Source organism: Miniopterus natalensis, chromosome 11 (genome assembly GCF_054644295.1).
Source record: "Miniopterus natalensis isolate mMinNat1 chromosome 11, mMinNat1.hap1, whole genome shotgun sequence".
Lineage (NCBI taxonomy): Eukaryota > Metazoa > Chordata > Mammalia > Chiroptera > Miniopteridae > Miniopterus > Miniopterus natalensis.
In genome coordinates this window covers 67527188-67545693 of record NC_142091.1, presented here as the reverse complement: position 1 = coordinate 67545693, position 18506 = coordinate 67527188, and the positions used below count along the sequence as shown (strand labels likewise).

The window sequence follows — 18506 nt, the reverse complement described above, 5'->3', positions numbered from 1 at the left end:
CTTCCAGCTCATTCTCAAACCTGCTTCTCCTCTTGAAAGGAGTCCTTTTAAAAGGATACGTATTTTTAAACACATTTAAACTAAACATGCTATAGCATCTTGAAGACAGTGACTTACATGGATTTCTCTTTATTTCCTGGTCCTGCCCTCTCATACTTCTGGTATCTCCCATCTGGAACAGCCTATCGTATCCCAAAGCCCTACTCACAAGACTTTTCCCCCTTCCCTGGAGGAGGGTAAGATCTTTATCAAACACCGATAGTCTTCACATTCAGTTTTCTGTGCCCCACAGATGCTCCGAAAAGGACGCCCAGCTGGGCCTCTGTGCACATTCCAATGAGGCTGTACCTGCCACTCCAGGTAAGCCCTGAGTGCCCGACTGTTTTGAAGAAGATGTAAGGAACATGTTTCCACTGACATCTGGAACCTTCATGGGGACTCTTTGGGGTTAATGAACCCTCTTCTTAGACTAAATCCATGGAGAGAATGATCATAATAGCCACCACTTTGGAGTGCTTTCCATATGACAGCCATTTGTTAAGCCATATCTGGGGGGGGGGTGTATATGTGTATATATTTGTGTATACACACATTTAAACTCCACCAGCCCTATGAGCAATTTATTATCTACATTTAACTGATGAGAAAGCATAGGCTTAGAAGTTAAGCATCTTTCCCTACATGACAGCCAGTAAGTGGTGGATTTGGATAAGAGATGCTGACTGAGTGATAGGTTTCTTCTCAGCCATCTACTCCTGTGGCCTCTCGGAGGAGGAGGCCCCTAGCCATCGCAGATAGTGTGGGATCCAACACCTGGGAAAGGAGCCCTTCGTTTTCCTGCCCCTCATGCCAGCTAGAAGATTGTCAGTGGTCCCCGCCTAGTGTCTCTCTGTTCTTCCCAGGGGAAGGACTGCATGCCAGCTATGTCATCGGAGGACTCCTCAGCGTTCTGCTGATTCTGGTGGTGATTGCAGCTTTGATGCTATACAGGTAACCTCAGCCTCTCTGCAGGGGCCACGTGCTGGTTGGTCCTCATTAGCGCTTCTGGGATCTCCCAAAGCTCACTCATTCCACCTCTGACCAGCCTCATTTCAAGGTTGGGTCCCCGGTCAGATCAGCAGAAGGGAAAGGCAGAATTCTGAATTCTGACTCTTCTGCAGTCACAGCCCAATCCCTCATTTTATGACCACAGATACCCTTGGGATTTTCTTTATAAATTAGGGTGCTAAGGGCACAGTAGGTATTACCCAAGGTCACACAGGAGGAGGCAAAGCAGGGACTGACTCTAGCATCTGCTTTTCCATGACCCTACACTACTTCAAACCACTGAAGTTGGAAGTGATTTTCTCTTCACACAAACACAACCATTTACTATATAATATTGATTGATATATCATTGCTCAGTAGGGATCTTCCTGGGAAGGTGGACTGTGTTGTTATCAATTTATGATGTTTTTATGACTGTATATTTATATATTTCCCCCAAACATTTTAAATACAGCTTGCAGCAAAAATGTCAGGAGTTTGCTGCTGCGGCGGCTCCTGCTGACAACAATAATAGTTGCCATTGAACGAATATGTCATTGAATCAATTCCACAACCACCTTTAATACAGATATTATTATTCCTTACTTTACAGATGAGGGTCTAAGGTTCAGAAAGTTTAGATTATGTCCAGCTAGTAAGACCCCAGCTAGTAAGTAACAGAGGTGGGTTGAAACATAAATCTGTCTTGACTCTCAAGCTTAGTGTATTAGTTATCTAACGCTGTATAACAAATTACCCCAAAACTTAGCAACTTAAAATGACAACCATCTGTGGGTCAGAAATCTGGATACAGCTTAGCTGGGTGCCTCTGCTTGAAGATCTCTTACAGGGCTGCAATCCAGGTATTAGCCAGGGTCTCGGTCTTATCTCAGGGCTTAACTGGGGAAGGATCCCCTTCCAAGGGCACTCATGTAGTTGTTGGCAGGATTCAGTTCCTCACAGGCTATTAGACTGAGGGCCTCAGTTCCTTGCTGGCTGTTGGCTGGAGATGCCCTCATCAGTTCTTTGTCTTATGGGCCTTTTCAGAGGACAACTCACAATGTGGTAACTTGTTTCCCTCAGAACAAGAGCAAGAGAGAGTAAGAAAGTGAGGGCAATAGAAAATGCAAGCCATAAATTTCCTTGTAACCTAATCTAGTATCCGTCACTCTTGCATTATCTGTTCATCAGAAGTGAATCACCAGATTCAGCCCACACTCAAGGGGTAGGAATTAGAAGGTGTGTACCAGGAGGCGGGGATCACGGGTACATCTTAGTGGCTGCCTGCCACACTCGGGTTACAGCTTCCCTGGATGTCACCCTCATAAAGATCTGAACTAATTCCTCATCACCTTTCCTCCTAAAGACACAAAAAATCCAAGTTAACTGATCCTGGAATGGGGAACCTGACCTACAGCAACCCGTCCTACCGAACTTCTACTCAGGAAGTGAAAATTGAAACAATCCCGAAACCAGCCATGTACAATCAACTGTGCTATAAGAAAGAGGTAAAAATTAAAATTTCTATTGAAGGGGTGTTTGGTTTGGTGGTGGTGGTGGTGGTGGGAGGTGTTATTTTCCAGTTGCCTGAATAAATCAGGAAGGGACATGGGGTAGTCCCATCTGCCACTTGGGAAGTTACAGAGAACAGAAGAACTGAAAGTGATTTGGGCTTCTAGATCTGTTGGGTTTCTAGGTCTGGATGCTCTGAAGGACCCTAGTGAGAGCAAGGTTAGAAAGCAGATCCCAGAAGATTTAGGGCTGAAAGTACATGAGTGTGCACAGGAGATACTTTGCCAGGTACATAGCTTCTTTCCCTCCTGGAGTTGTCATTCCCCTGCGGTGAGGCTGTGCTCCCTAGGAGCAACCCCAAAACTCCTAGAAAATGCCCACAGAACCCCAAGGGGTCCTGGACTCTTCCTTTTCTAACCTCTGATCCAAGCTGTTGGCACCTGGGGATGGGAATGGCTGGTGTTTTGTTGTTCTTCCCCCGAGCCTTAAGGGATTTCTCTAGAATTCTGAAGGGTTACAGGCATTTGTTCTTTTAACTCCTTTTTGCTCCAGTGAAAAATTACTTGCTGGATGTTGAGGCATGAAAAATAGTCCCATTTCCACTAGGGAACTATAGCCTTGGGTTTCAGATATATCTAATCTGACGTGACCCTTGTTCTTTCTAAACTCCTGTAACCCTTCATCAAAAGTTGTCCCGTGTGAGACCCTAAGCAGTCTACTCTCTTGGCCTGTCTAGCACAGTCAAACCCTGCCCTCACGCCTATTAGGTTCCCATGCATAATGAATACACTTTACATAATAATCAGGTACTTTCTGGATCTGTGAATTCCCCTGTTTAAAAAGCTTCCATACAAGCCAAACAGAGCCTGCAGGATAATTTGTGATTCTAGGGACAGACCCCTTTCTCAATTAATGTCTTTGAGAGACTCAAAGCTTCTTGGGTTCCTGGAGTGTCTGATATCCCAGAGAACCACCTCAGTAAGGGCCAGAGGTTAGACATTTAAATCATGTGACCTCTTTGTTCTGTTGTATGCTTTTTCCTCAGCAGCTTTTTCATCCCTCTGATAGTCTCTCACCCTTTCTCTTCTGATTTCAGGTACCTGTGTGTTTGCAGAGGGAGTGGTGTCCCCCAAATTGCTAGTGCCATGTCCCTCACCTCTCCCTAACTTACTCCATGTGTCTCTGTGATGAAGACTGAGTGGCCTGCATCTTATCCGACACTAATTTCAGCTTGGAGGGTGTGCTGGGTGACTGGGCACGTGTGTGCGTGCATGTGTGCTTGTGTGCTTATGTGCCATGTCTCTCTCTGCTTCATCCAGGGAGTTGTCACTCCCAGAGGGCAGGGACCATTTTATATTGTGTAATCACCCAAGTATCCTGCTTAATGCAGGAGCTCAATAAATATTTGTGGAGTTGAATTGTTACTAAAATAGGGCAGCAGTTGCAAGGCTCTTGGCAGGAACACTATCCCAGGGATGGAACCCAAGCCATGGCCCATTTTCTCCTGGCACTGGCAGCATGTTGATTGGTATCCCCCAGAAACCAGGAGTAAGGCGACCCTTTGAGGAGCCCATAAAGGGGGAAGCCTAAGTAGAACTTAAGGCTGTCCTTGGAACCATCCCCGGTTGCTGGGGAATGGCCCCGAGGCTCATGGGAGCAGAGCCAGAATAACCTCCCACAAAAGCTTTTAGGTTACAGGACCCCGATGGATTGACACTTAGAGCCCAATTAAGAGGATTTTTTAGATTCTTCCTGTTTTACCTCCTAAAACTTTTCTGAGCAAAATTAGATGAGAATTAAGAATAGTACGAAAGTAGCTTAAAATCCTGAGTAAATGTACATTTACTTGCTTTTGTCAGTTGCTTCTGATCAGGTATGTCAGCATTAGGTCCCATCAATGAATCACAGTAACAGTGTAGTCATAGCTAACACGATTTAGTGCATCTTCTGTGTCGAGCACCTACTAACTGCATTCCACGTATCGCCTGGTTTAACCTCACAGCACCTGATTATGAGGTATGGGTACTGCTATTCTCCCCACTGCAGATGGGGAGACTGAGTTTTAGAGATGTGACGTAATTTGCCCAAAGTGACGTAGCCGGTGAATGTCCGATGCAGGACTGGAAGCCATGCTCTCCCTCCTCCCTGTGTGCTAATGGTAACAACCTTCCCGCTCCTCTCCTTTTAGGCTGAGCCTCATCCGTTTGCTCTGACCAAGTTTCCCCATTTGTTTGTGGGATCTTTGTGCTCTTCACGCCCACTCTTACCCCACCCACTTCCTTTTTCAGCTCACCATGTGATCCTTCACAGACAGCCAACCACTGATCATGTCTCTCCACTCTCCACGCTAGGGTGGACCTGACCACAACTACACCAAGGAGAAGATCAAGATTGTAGAGGGGATCTGCCTCCTGTCTGGGGACGATGCTGAGTGGGATGACCTCAAGCAACTGCGCAGCTCACGGGGGGGCCTTCTTCGGGATCATGTTTGCATGAAGACAGACACAGTGTCCATCCAGGCCAGCTCTGGCTCCCTGGATGACACGGAGACGGAGCAGCTGCTGCAGGAAGAGCAGTCTGAGTGTAGCAGTGTCCATACTGCGGCCACTCCTGAAAGACGCGGCTCTCTGCCAGACACGGGCTGGAAACACGAACGCAAGCTCTCCTCTGAGAGCCAGGTCTAAGTGCCCTAAGTGCCCATGTACCCCTCCCTCCCTGCCTGTTCCTTCTCCCTGTGGACGTCCAGTCCTTGAGCTCACTTATACAGCAGGCCCCCTTCTGTGTGCCCGTCCTGCTCCTGCTCATTCCACCCCTTAACTGCTCCCGGGCCCTGCACGGGAGCTGTTTCTATCTGAGTCCATAACCACCTGTGCACAAGAAACCATGGCGCATCCAAGAATTTAGGCCTGGAACTGACCATGAACCTCACCTCTTGCAGTCCGTCCTGAGCCTCCCCAAAACTAGGCTCAGTAATAATTCCTCGTCAACAGAGCTCCACCTCCCCTTCCCCAGGTGCCCTCAGTGCCCGCCCCACAAGAGCCGATGATCCAAGACTGCACGCTCCCCCATCAGAGCTGGCCTGACCGCGTCTCTGAGAGAGCTGGCCCACCAGGGGCTGAGCAGGGGGTCACGGGTAAAGAGAGACGAAGGGTAGAGGCTGAGTGGAGGAGGAGGAGTCCGCCCAGCTGGTACGGGCATCTGGGAAACCTCTAGGCTCGAGTGCACTGGTAATACGGAAAAGCTTTTAGGGGCGGTTGGGCCTGGGTGTCCTGTCCATTGCTGGCAATGGATATTGTTCTCACTCTAAGAGTTGCTGCGTTTCAGTTGGTGAGATCTGGGTGTGACTCGACTGTTCTTCCTCCTGATGGAAGGTCTGGAACCTTTACTACCTTCAGATGACTGGGGGCCCCAGCGTGGCAGCTGGCTAATATCAGTTCGCTCCTGCTGCCCCCACTGGCCAGTACCTTGCTAAGTCTTTGACTCTAAGCAACCAGGTTGTGAACCAGTACTTGAGGGAATGTGGGGCCACGAGGGCTGAGTCTGCAGCATCTAAGCAGCACTGCCTAGACCAAGCATAGCATGTTACCTTTACTGTTCTGCCTCTCTCCCTCCGCATTCTCTGGGATTTTGAGCACAGAGATCCTGAAACCACCTTTCAAAGAAGAGCCGGAAGTGTTCATAAGTGGTCAGGTTAGAGGCTTGGGGTCCCCAGGGCCTAATGGGAAGTGTCCATGAGATTGAACTTCCTGTGCTCTCTCACAGGCGCTGAGGGATCTAAGTGGACAGAGAGTCTGCGGCTATGGGTGGTGAAGTTTCCATTCCAACTTTCCCCAGCTGAGTGACTTATTTCCATGCTGAGACGCCATCTCTTGGTTCAAGTTATGCACACAAAGGACGTGTCTCACGCCAGCATCCAGGGAGTTGAGACTTTTTCCTGTCCTAAAACTTTTACCTAGTTTTCTGCCCCTACCCTTCCTCCCTCCCTCCCTCCCTGGTACTTTTTCTGACCTAGCCTGCGGCACCTGTGGTGAGCAGGGCTAAATAAAAATGCAAAGTGGGGGGCAAGCACTAAAAAAGTAGAGAGAACCACTGATGAAGCTCTCTCAACCCAGGGAAGATCCAGACCTCTTCCACCCAGGAATTAGAAATGACAGGAGAGGACGACAGGGGCTGAGAATGGAGGGGAGGGCTTCTAGGGGAAGTTCCTGATTTGAAACATCTCCTATGGTTACTGGTATTGAGAAGTCAGCTGTCAAATGCTCGTGAAAAAGAAACTAAGGACAAACCTTTTCTGGTCAGTTCTAAGACTGCTTGAGGCAGGTGCCAAGCCCTTAGCCCTGCTCTCAGCAGCCATCCAGGGTCTAGGCCTGCACAGGACAGCCAGGCCAGGCGAGGCCAAGAAGACTTTTCCAGTGCACGGCAGTGGAAAGGTGAGATGCCACTTCTAGGAGGAAAGATATTTCACGCTTGATGGGGAAGAAAAAGGAGCACTTTGGGTCCTCAGATTCACAGTTGGGGATGGGAGAAAATAGAAAAGTGTCATTTTCTTGAAAGGGGGAAGGATCTTATTGCACTTGGGCTGTTCAGAATGTAGAAAGGACATATTTGAAGACATATCTATTTGAGCACTGATTTACTATGTAAAAAGCAAAATCTCTGTCCTGAACTAATGGAAGTGACTGTTCCACGCTCATGTGTAATGGTTTTAACGTTACTCACTGGAGAGAATGGACTTTCTGGAGTTATTTAACCACTATGTTCAGTATTTTAGGACTTTATGGTAATTTAATATAAATTTAGCTTTTCTTAATCACCTTGCCTGGCTTGGAGTCATGACTAATAACTGTACCTCCTCTGTCTGGCAGACCCATGCCATGGGAAACCTGTTGCAGATGTCACCTCTAAGTCCTTTGGGGATGTGGGGATGGTGAAGAGCAATAACGGGTGTGAGGTTCCTGGCTGGAGGTTCAGCTTATCTTGAGAAAATAGGTCAAGACCAGAGTTCACTGGCTTCTGAAATCCTTATTTCCTCTAGAGGAAGGATAGCAGATAGGTTTCACCGTTGAGTACCAACTCTGATTGGTTGGTAGTGGCTGCCTGAGTTCCTGTCCACACTCCATGGGAAAAGCGTAATGATCTTTAGTGCCATATCATTGAGGCAACGGAAGGAAGTGTCATGGCATGTGTACCATATGTCTTCTATTTCTGCTCTAGGTCTATGAGGACTTCCGTGTCATGGAACTTGACTTTGCCTTGCAGTGATGGTCACTGGAAGGACTATCTGATGTAACGAAAGTACTGGGATGGGAACAGGGAGAGCTAATTCCAGTCCCAGATCCACCACTAGCTGTGTTTGATCTCAGTCAAGTTTCATAGTTACTCCAAGAATGGACCCAACACTAAATTTCCTTTTATTTTTAAAAAGCTGTCTTGTCACAGCTCATCCACTGCATCTCAAGACTAGAACAAGGAATTGGGGATCCCTTCTCAAGTTCTCTCAGTGAAGACTGGGAATCACACAAGTCTCTATGCTAGATACAAAATCTGATGCCAAGGCCCAATAGTTGATTTTCTAAACCACTTATAGAATAATGCTCTCATCCATTCATTTCCTACTATGGGTCAAGCATAACCCATGCCTGATCACAGAGCTTTGCATCTGGCAACAGTGCCCTACCACCCTCCCCCCCCAAAAAAAAAGAAAAAAGAAAAAGAAAGCAAGACATATATATTGAAGCCTCTTACATTGAAATAACAAGAGATCTGAGTATAAATTATAGTGTATAATTCTTCCAACTTGGCAAGGGATAGGCCTGCTAGAACAAAAACAAGTGGAATAGCTCGAGGACACCCATCCCCCTCTTCACCATTCTTTCTGGGGAAAAACTCAGAGAGAAAATAAAGACATTTTAAGCAGTGAAATCCAGCCTCAAGCACAAGCTTATATACCTATTGGAAGTGCCCCCTCCCAGAGCCTCAGGGTTATAGGCCAGGCCGGGAACAGTGACCAGTGGAATTGGAAACTCAGGAGGAACATTTCAAATGGGAGGAAGAAATGGCACTGAACACACGCTATTTTCTTGGAAAACTGGAGATGTTTTGGGGAGAATAAAATAAGGTGAATGCATTTTGCTACCTTGTGACATGTCAGCCAGTTGAATTGGGCATCCGGCACTGCGTAGCCTTAGAGGTCACCCCAACCTCTGTCTTGTCACTTTAGCAGGAAATGGGAGAGGAGAATGGGGCTGGTCTGATGGTCCAGGTCCTGACAAGAACTTGACCACTGGCAAGTGAGAATTTAGTAACAGCGTCAAGGACTAGCGCCCCATTTGCAGGTGATATAAATGTGCAGGCTCTTAGTTTCCTTTCCTGATCAGTCAAATAGAAAAGTTGAAACATGATTGCTAAGGTCGTTTCTAGCCTGAAACTTGTATCATGCTCCTTCCAGGATATCCTGGGGATGAAACAAGGGTTGGGGAACTCCTGGTCTGGTTCTCTGGATCTAAAACCTACAACTCATGAATAGGGAGATGAGTCAGATTCTAAAAGCTGGATATATTTTTGCAAACTAAGAACAAACCAGAAGCTAAGATGAAAAGATCTCTGTGGCCCATAGAGAGGTCGCCGTGGCATGAATTGAAGTTTTCGCCAAACCTAGGCCTACAGAAAGCAAAGTCACTGCTACAAAGGAACTCAGAAAAGGCACGTACGAGAGCTGAGGGTATACAAGGTTCTAAGATGACAGTCAAGGGCATCTAGTAAGCTTTAGTAATTTCTACTTGGAGCACCGATTTCAAAAATATGGTTGAGCCCTTTATATGACTGAAAAACAATCTATAAGTTTGCCCTTTCTTCATATGTGAAGATGACTCAACTGATCCATTTAATAAGATGTGTGTTTGGGGATGTTTCAGGCAGCCTTTGTTTTGAAACATTTCCTCACTCACCCATTTATTTTCTCTCCAGATCCTTCTCCCATTAACCAGCTGGCAGAGGCTAAGTAGAACTCAGCATAGGGAACAGAGTTTTATTTCCAGCCAAGGCTCCAACTCACAACTATGGACTCCCTGACATGATGTTAAAACAGATCCAGGCAACCTAATTAAGGATCTGAATTTAAACCCAAGGCTGAAGTTAGCCCCAAGCTACACAATCTGCTTATTTCATTTTACAATACACAAAGAGCCAAGAACTTACTTATCTTGCCCTTCTCAGTGTTTTTTCCCTCCCGTCCAGGCCCTGCTAGCGAGGTCCCTATCTCTCCCTTCTGCCTCCTTCCTCTGGTGGGGCTGGTGCTTCTGTGGTCAAAATTCTTGAAGAGCCTGCATTTTAGGGGGACATGGGGAAATGGGCTGAGAAAAGGAAAAAAGCTATTAATTCCATCATTCAGACAGCACTTATTAAATGCAATCACGTGCAGACTGGGATAGGCCTTGCAGTCTTGGAAGCCAATCAAGGCACAAAAACCCATAGCCACTTGAGGTCTGCGTTAATGTTACCACGAGAATAATGCAGGCGGTACCTGGACTGAAAGTTGAAAGGAAGTTAATCATTGAAGCTGCTCCTCTTAGGCTGGAAATACGGATCCATGTCCCATGGTAGGGAGTAGAATGCAGCTTGTAGTTATGGTGGAATGAGCACTATCCCAACCCTAGCAGGCTTTTCAGAAATATCCAGCACAGTTATTCAGCAGCCACAATGTTTCACATTTGTTTCCTGCTTCTGGTTGCAAGGATACAATGTTCACTTTAATCTCTAATATCCACAAGGGTTTCACTGCCCTATTAATACTTTCCTTATGTAGAACTATTGAGAGGCCCCTGGAATAAAGTAGGCACACATCAGGCCAATAAATACATAGATAAATGCTACTTGATGATAATCCTGGACTGCAAAAAATGATTGGCCAAACATTTACTGAGCACCTACTACGGGCAAGGTACTGTATTACGTTTCTATCACACCCTACAGGATCTGCCTCTCCTCACCCATTTTCTATCAAACCTTATCTACTACTCCCCTCCTACTGCCAACTACATACTCTCTGTTTCTCAAACCTGCCAGGTATGTTCCCAACTTAGGATCATTGCATAGCTGTTGGCACTTTCTTCCTCTAGATATACTCAGGGCTAACTCCTTTCCCTTTTTCAAGTCTTTGCTCAAATGTAATCTTCTCAATCAAACCTACTATGACCGCCCTTTACAAAATTATAATCTTTCCAACTCTCCTTCCCAATGCCTTTTACCCTGTGTTCTTTCTTCTTTTCCCATTGCACACATATTGTCTAATAGGATATTATATATTTATGTGTTGATTGTCTATGTGTCCTCACTATAATGTGAGCTCCACAAAAGGAGGGATTTTTCTGTTGTTTCGATTTTGCTCACTAATTATCCCAAGTGCCTAGAACAGTCCCAGCACATACTAGGTGCTCAATAAATATTTGTTGAATGAATGAGCGAAGAAATTAATGGAATCAGACACCTATTGCCCACTGTCTAGCATGGCTTCACCTGAACCATGTAAAACAAAAAGGGATTTTGACGTGTTGTTCTAAAACTCTCTGGAAGCCAGACTCCACACAAGCTTTACTGAGCAAATTTCAGGTCATCATTGCCCTCTCCATAAATGTAATATTCCGTTTATTTCCAATATATTTAAATAAAATAAACATGCCAATGGCCAATGACTGAAGAAGACTATTTCTATGTATTCATAACCCAGTTATCAAAGGTTACTGTGACTTTTTTGCTCTGGTTCCTCTCTCCTTCCCCTACCTATGGATCTGTCTTCATCTCCCATTTCTATTCTCCCCACTTTCCCATTCTGTGGTCTCATCCACTACCACAATTTCATTTTTCACTCTAGAGAGGTGACTCCCAAATCTATATCATTTGAGTCCTAGTCTCTTCTCCCAGTTTCATTCTATATTTTCTAGGCCTACTTAGGTGATTCCACTTGAATATCTCATTGGTACGTAAAAGGAAACAAGTCTAAAGCTAAACTCCTGTTTTCCCTTTGAGACTGGCTTCTCCTGACTTTCTACTTTCATTTGGGGAATCACCACCTCCCAGTCCTGGCATACTCTGACTCATCTCCCTAAATGGGCCCCACCTCACCTTTGCACCTAATCTAGTTGGTTGCCAAATCCTTCACTCTTAAATCTGTTCTCATCATTTCCAGGGCTATTACCTCATATCACAATCCCAACTCTAACCCATTTTAGACAACCAAGCTAATTTGTTTTCATAAAGTGCAATTCTGATTTTGTCACTCCTTGGCTCAAAACTTTCAATAGCTCCCCATTTCCTACTTAAAGTACAAATTCTTTAACCTGGTATTCAAGACTCTTATAAGAATTGTTCCTAACTTTCTTTGTCAATCTGTGCCCCACTACTTCCCAACATGAACCCAGCTCTAAAATAAAATTCACATGTTCAATTCCCGACATACAATGCACTTTCTTGTCACCGTGCCCTTGCTCCTACTTTCCCTGCTACTAGACATTCTCCCTGTTCCCTCTATTAAAAAAACATCGATGGGAAAAATCCATTACCAAGTCTTCCTATAAAATAGTTTCTTGAAGTTCCAGGAATGTTCTAACCATTTTCAGGCATGCACACAAATACACATAATTTATAACTATATAATAAAATCACTCCACATATGCTTTTCTGCAACTTACCTATTTACAATTAAACAAAATTTGTGCATTTTCCTATACCACATACACAGATTAACCACATTTTTTTTAACAGCTGCATATATCATAATTTATATAACAAGTTCCCTATGAATGGACATGTAATTTCCAGAGGGTTTTTTTTTCTTCTATCCTAACCAGTGAATATCTTTGGACATTTTTGGGTTTTACATCCTTGCATAGATCCGGAGGACAAATTCCTAACAGTGGCATTCCTGGGCCAGAGACTGGGTACATTTTACATTTTAATAACTGCTAATTCACCCTCCTAAAAGTCTGCACCTAGTGTAGTGTCCAGCCGGGGAAATCTTCCCCTGTCCCTTTAGTTTGTCTGACTGGTTGAATAATTTAAACGGCACACAGCAGATTAACAGGAGGAAATCAAATTTTAATACGTGCCCACGGGGAGTTCACATGCGCATGAAAATTCCAGAGAGGCAAAATGAGGTCTGTGTGCCGTTTTGGACAGAGGAGGGGGAGGGAGGGTCGGCAAGTCACAGGACCATGAGAAAGAGCAAACATTTGGTAAACAAATGCTTTTGGGGGGGTCACCCAGAAACAAGGGACATAAAGGAATGCAGCACAGCCGAGTTTTGCTCGGCCTGCCACACGTCGGTCCTGTGTGCTGGGGTGAAGACACCTAGCCAAGGACCCTTCCTGAAGCATGTTTGTACCCCCGAATCTCTTCAGGCAGGTGAGGGGGGCGATTAAAAACAAACGAACAAACATACGAACAAACTCTCGCCCTGAACTTGTTAGGCTGTCACTGTTTCCAGTGAGAAACGACTTGGGGGCCAGGGTGGCAGTGCTGGGGGGTCCCGCCGAGGGCCCGGCCATGCTCCCAGACAGCGGGGCGCCCCAGTGGCTGCTTCTCTCAATCTTGACCAGCAGAGAGCAGTTACACTTTCTCATCTCTGCCAAATCGATACATTAAAAAAAAAAAACTGTCTTATTACTGTTACCCATCCCCTTTCAATTTTTTTTTTAACCTATTGGATAATTACATAGCCTTTAAATCTCAGACTTAAAAAGTCCACCCCCTTCACAGATCCTTCGTCAAACTTCTCCCATCACTAAGTAGCCAAAGCCTCTTTTACATAGTCTCATACTGCTTTGAATTTTAGTGACTAGTCTCTATGTTTTCGTCCTCTGACTAGTGCAAGTTTGGAAAAAGGAAGGAAGGAAGGAAGGAAGGAAGGAAGGAAGGAAGGAAGGAAGGAAGGAAGGAAGGGAGGGAGGGAGGGAGGGAGGGAGGGAGGGAGGGAGGGAGGGAGGGAGGGAGGAAGGAAGGAAGGAAGGAAGGAAGGAAGGAAGGAAGGAAGGAAGGAAGGAAGGAAGGAAGGAAGGAAGGAAGAGACTGATCTTATTCTTAGAAACACTGAATGTAGAGCTGAACAAGAGTCTGAAAGACCACATGAAGCAAGCCTCCCATTTTTAGAAATAACAGGAGTATTAAGCGTTTGCAGAAGGCGTTACCGTTCCAAGGACTTCTCTGGACATTAGTGAGTTATGTGCTTGAAGCCCTCACATTAAGCTTGTAGGGAAAACATCGTTACCCCGTGCTACAGATGAGGAACCTAAGCTCCAGACGATTTACTGACAAGCGTGGTTTGCTCAGAGCAGGTCCACGGCCAGACCCAGCGTCGTGCGCCAGTCGCCGCCCCTCCCGCGGTAGCCCGGCTGCCGCCCGTCTCCCTCACGCATTCAGCTGCACAATGTTTGGTCACTGAAATGACATTTTTAAAAAACCGCCAGGAGTTGACAGCAGCTTAAATATCGTAATCGAGTGAAGCAAACATGCTGATGGCCGGGGATGCACAGCTGTCCACACACCTTTTCTGCGCTTCTCTGCGGGGTGGTCGGCAGCTTTCCCTCCAGCGACCCTCCCTGTCCGCACGCTAGCAGGCGGCGCAGGTCCCCAAGGAAACGTAGCTGCGCGCGACCCCTTTAAGGCTGCGGGCGGCGCGTGCTCACAGTCCCTTCAAATGGGCCAATAACAGAGCGATGGGCGGTCTGCCGGGAACCAATAAACAACGAGGACACTGCGGGGTGTGCGGCGGCCCAAGCGGTTTCAAACGGCTTAGAGCAGGCCCTTTAGATCTGACCCGGAGGAGGTGAGTGGCCGGTGGGCCCGACCCACCCGCCCAGGCCCCGGGTTCCAGGCGTCGCGCGCGCGGAGGGGTCCTTAACCCCGCGCGAGGGGCCTCCACAGACGCGCGCCTCCCTCGCCCAGCGAACCCGGCGGGTGTGACGCGGCGAAGCGGGGCGGAGGCCCGGGACCCGCGGCTGGGAGGGCGGGGGGCGTGGGCGTTCTGGCGCGGCCGAGACCGGGGCTGGGAACCGGGTGACCCGAGCGAGCCGCGGCGGGGTGCGGGCGGCAGGGTCTGTGGGATGCGGGTAGCCCTGCGCCGTGTCCCGGAGGGTGTTCCGGCAGTGGGGCGGGGGCCCTGCGAAACGGCCCTGCTACCGAGCCCGTCGGGTAATTGTTAAATGAATGAATGAGTGAATAAGAGCCCGTGAGGGCGGTAGCGGTTGTGAAGGGCCTGGTCGCCTCAGAGCGTGACAAGGACAGCGGTACCGGGGCCTGCCTGTGCACCTGTGTCCCTACCGGCTTGCTGCGATTTTAACAATTCCGATCATACAGCTACGCCCTTACGCCTGCTCGCTCTCTCAAAAGGTGTCAGTAGAGTTCAGGTATCTTTCCAGCTTGGAAGGTTTGGGGGACCAATACAATAGCCAGCAGTTTAGGTTAAGCAGGCCTTGGTACTTTAAGGTGGGGGCTCGGTAAACTAGATGAGTACTTTTTAGCTCTTAACCAGCCTTTGGCTGTTGAGATAGTTACCCTGCAATTGAGGTAATTGTCAGGCAGGATTTAAATGTATCCCGTTTTGTATCTGGGATAGAAAATGATGAAAATGTCGACAGAGTGGCTACTGTGTGTTAGAAAACATATTCACGTTGATAAATCTCCACAAATGAGTTTTTCTCATAAAACATCAATAGAAGGTGAAGTAGTTTTTGCAGAACTTGCCCCAAATTTATGCGTGGCTCTAATTTAATTCTCATGGGAACCAAGGCATCAAATCTTGGCCCAGAAAGTCTGCCTGTCTTATTTTATACATAATTACAATAATTGAAAACTCATTTTTGGAGAAGTGAACTACTCCTATCTCCATTTTCATTACCCTGAAAAGTCCTTCTTTGACCTAAAGAGCCAATAAATTAAGCTACCAGTCCTTTGAAAATTTTAAGAAGTCTAAAAGATTTGGACTTTTCTTAAGTGACTGGAAAAACTAATGTTTTTATAAAATGTAATGATACAGAAAAGGTGAAATTGTTTTATTTTGCCAATGTAAATTAAACCTAGCTGGTAAACTCATGAGAAAAAAATATATACAAGTATTTAAACTTTGTTCATTAGGCAATGGCAAGCAAAGGTAGTCCATAACAATATACCTTATACTTTATTACTTTTAAGGTTTCAATCATCAACTTTGAGTTATGAACAGTGGTATAGCGAGCCGACAGCTCAATTTAGCAGCTGAGTTTTAATTGCAGTAAGTTTGAGTACCTTAATATTATGAACACTGTTCTAGGTTTTGAGGAGGCAATTAAAATAATAAACATCTTTGACAATGCCTTAGGATATTGTTAAAAATCTTGATGAGGAATGAAAACTTTTCTTTATATTCGAGTAAAGCCAGGCTCTCTTAGGCTCCTTTGACATAAGGGAGTCTAATTCGTTCATTCAACAAATATTGAGATTGATGCCTAAGGTGTGCTAAACATTGTTTTAGCTCTTGGGAGTACATTAGTGAACCAGAAAAAGACAAAGCCCTTACCTAAGGGAGTTTGACAATTTTCTCTCTCAGTTTGCTTCTATAATTCCTCTCGTCCAGCCCTGGTTCTTGAACAGAATAAATGCTCAAATACTTTTACTAGAAGTGGGTAACATTTGTTGAATGAATATTCACTGGATCCCACATTTTATCATTTTTAATCCTCACAACTTTACAGATGAGGAAAATTGTGTCTTAGAAAGGTTTTGCAACTTGATCAAGATCATACAACAGATAGAACCTGAATTTGAACCTGAGTGCGTCTGTTTGTCCCCAGGGCCTTTGCTTTTAACCTATGGTTGTACTATATAAAGTAGTGGGATCTGTTAGGGAGAATTCAGGAGCAATTTCTGGGTAGAATCTCCCTTGTTTTGTTAATACTTCTGTCAGAGACATGATGAAATATGGATGATAGGAATGGTAGTTTGGGAAGATGGAGCAGTTTATTTATTATTATTATTATTTTTTTAATATGTTTTTATTGATTTTAGAGAGAGAGGAAGGGAGAGGGAGAGAAACACTGATCAGCTGCCTCCTGCATGCCCCCTACTGGGGATTGAGCCCACAAGCTCTGCGTGTGCCCTGACCGGGAATCGACCCAGTGACTTCTTGGTTTATGGGACAACATTCAGCCAACTGAGCCACCCCAGCCATGCAAGATAGAGCAGTTTAAAGTACAGTATTTACCATATGGGAGATGGGTAGCTGTGACAGTGGGAGAGTACATTAAGGGGGAGTGTAAAATTAAGATCTTGACCTAATAATCATTAATGGATTCCTGGTGGTCATTGTTGAAGAGTTTTGAGCTTCTTAAATGATTTTAGTTCAGAATATGTTACTTAGTTTATTCCTGTTGGGGCAGTTGCCTTACCTGCTTGATAGATCTCAAAAACGTTAAACTTACTCTTTTTGGCCTTTGAATTTGCTGTTCTCTTCTGGAACTTTCCACCTTGCTGTACCCCTGCCTCAAGCCTGTCTTTGTATGCAGGCTCCATTCAGTACTCAACTCAAATGTCATCTCCTTAAAGAGGCATTTTCTCAGCTCCCAATTAGAGTAGCCCTCTTGGTCACTTTTACCTTACTTTTTTATTTACTTCATAGGTCATTTACTGTTTGCTTGTATATTATCTGATTTCCTCACAGAAATGAAAGCAAATCATAGATTTGATTTTTATTTTTCCATCTGTGAGGCTACCTCAATGCCTCAAACAATGCTTAGAACAAAACAGGTGGTCAAAAAATATTTGTTGAACAAAATTGACCAAAACCATCTATATTCTTCTCTGTGTGCTTAAGTGATACAAAATATATAACCAGCCAAGCCGGGCGTGGCTTAGCCGTTGAGCATCGACCTAGGATCCAGGCGATCAGGGTTCGATTCCCGGTCAGGGCACATGCCTGGGTTGCGGGCTCAATCCCCAGTCGGGGGCGTGCAGGAGGCAGCTGATCAGTGACTCTCTCATCATTGATGTTTCTATCTCTCTCTCTCCCTCTCCTTTCCTTTCTCTGAAATCAATAAAGATATATTTTTTAAAAAAAGAAGAAGAAGAATATATAACCAAAGCTGGCTGTATTACCATGTCTCTGGATGTGAGCAATGTTTCAACAGAAGAATTTGGAAAGTCTTCAACTAAGAAAACTGGAAAAATTATAGTTTTAATGTTTGTGTCGGAGAGGGAAGGTAGATCTGGTTCCTCCCCCCCCCCCCCCACTTTTATTTCAATTTTTAAAAACTTTCAAATCTAAAGAAGTTTTTAGGGGTACTGGTCAAGTATATTGTAGGATGTCCCTCTATTAGAATTTATCTGATAATTTTCTCAGTATTAGACTGGGGTATGGGTTTTGGGGAGGAAGATCATAAAGGGTCATTTTCATCATATACCAAGGATACATACTATCAACATGATTTATGCCTGTTGATATTGTCTTTGATCACCTCCCCCGAAGTAGTGTTTGTCAGATTTCTCCACTGTAAAGTTACTCTTTTGTTCTTTTTCCATACCGTCCTCTTTGGAAGGAAGTAACTGTATGCAGCTGACATTTAAGGAATGAGGAGTTAGGCTTCCTGTCCTTTGGGGTGGAGTGTCTACATAATTTATTTGGAATTCTTCTGCATGGGAAATACGTCTCTTTTTAATAATTTTTTAATTTAGTTAAGTATTTATATCAGTATGAATTAAAGGATATATCTTTTATATTTTGAGTTGTATTCCAATACTACTTTATTTTATTGCTCAAATTGTACCAGCTTTGTCCATTGGGAGCTCTTTCACTTGGCTTCTGTGCCCTTTTAACATACCCATATCAGCATTTGTGTGTGTGGGGGGGGGCGGGGGGTGGTATTTGTTTATTTTTTTAACATTTCCTTACTGGCATTACGAGATGCTCCAGGCTCATCTTGTATATTTCTTGTCATTGTGCTAAA

General features: G+C 45.2%; 2 protein-coding genes across 2 annotated transcripts in view; both read left to right on the top strand.

Moving 5' to 3' along the window:
• Positions 1-7351, top strand: part of LRP4 (LDL receptor related protein 4) — a 44951-nt gene extending 37600 nt beyond the window's left edge. Inside the window, exons 35-38 of the mRNA XM_087821856.1 lie at positions 293-360; positions 903-990; positions 2393-2534; positions 4890-7351. Of these exons, the coding sequence (XP_087677982.1) occupies positions 293-360; positions 903-990; positions 2393-2534; positions 4890-5222 (631 nt within the window). The 3' untranslated portion in view covers positions 5223-7351. The remainder of the gene's footprint in view (positions 1-292; positions 361-902; positions 991-2392; positions 2535-4889) is intronic.
• Positions 7352-14302: 6951 nt separating this feature from the next.
• The window catches only part of CKAP5 (cytoskeleton associated protein 5), a 71159-nt gene continuing 66955 nt past the window's right edge, over positions 14303-18506 (top strand). Inside the window, exon 1 of the mRNA XM_016204025.2 lies at positions 14303-14356. The gene's annotated coding sequence lies outside the window, so the exon portion shown is untranslated. The remainder of the gene's footprint in view (positions 14357-18506) is intronic.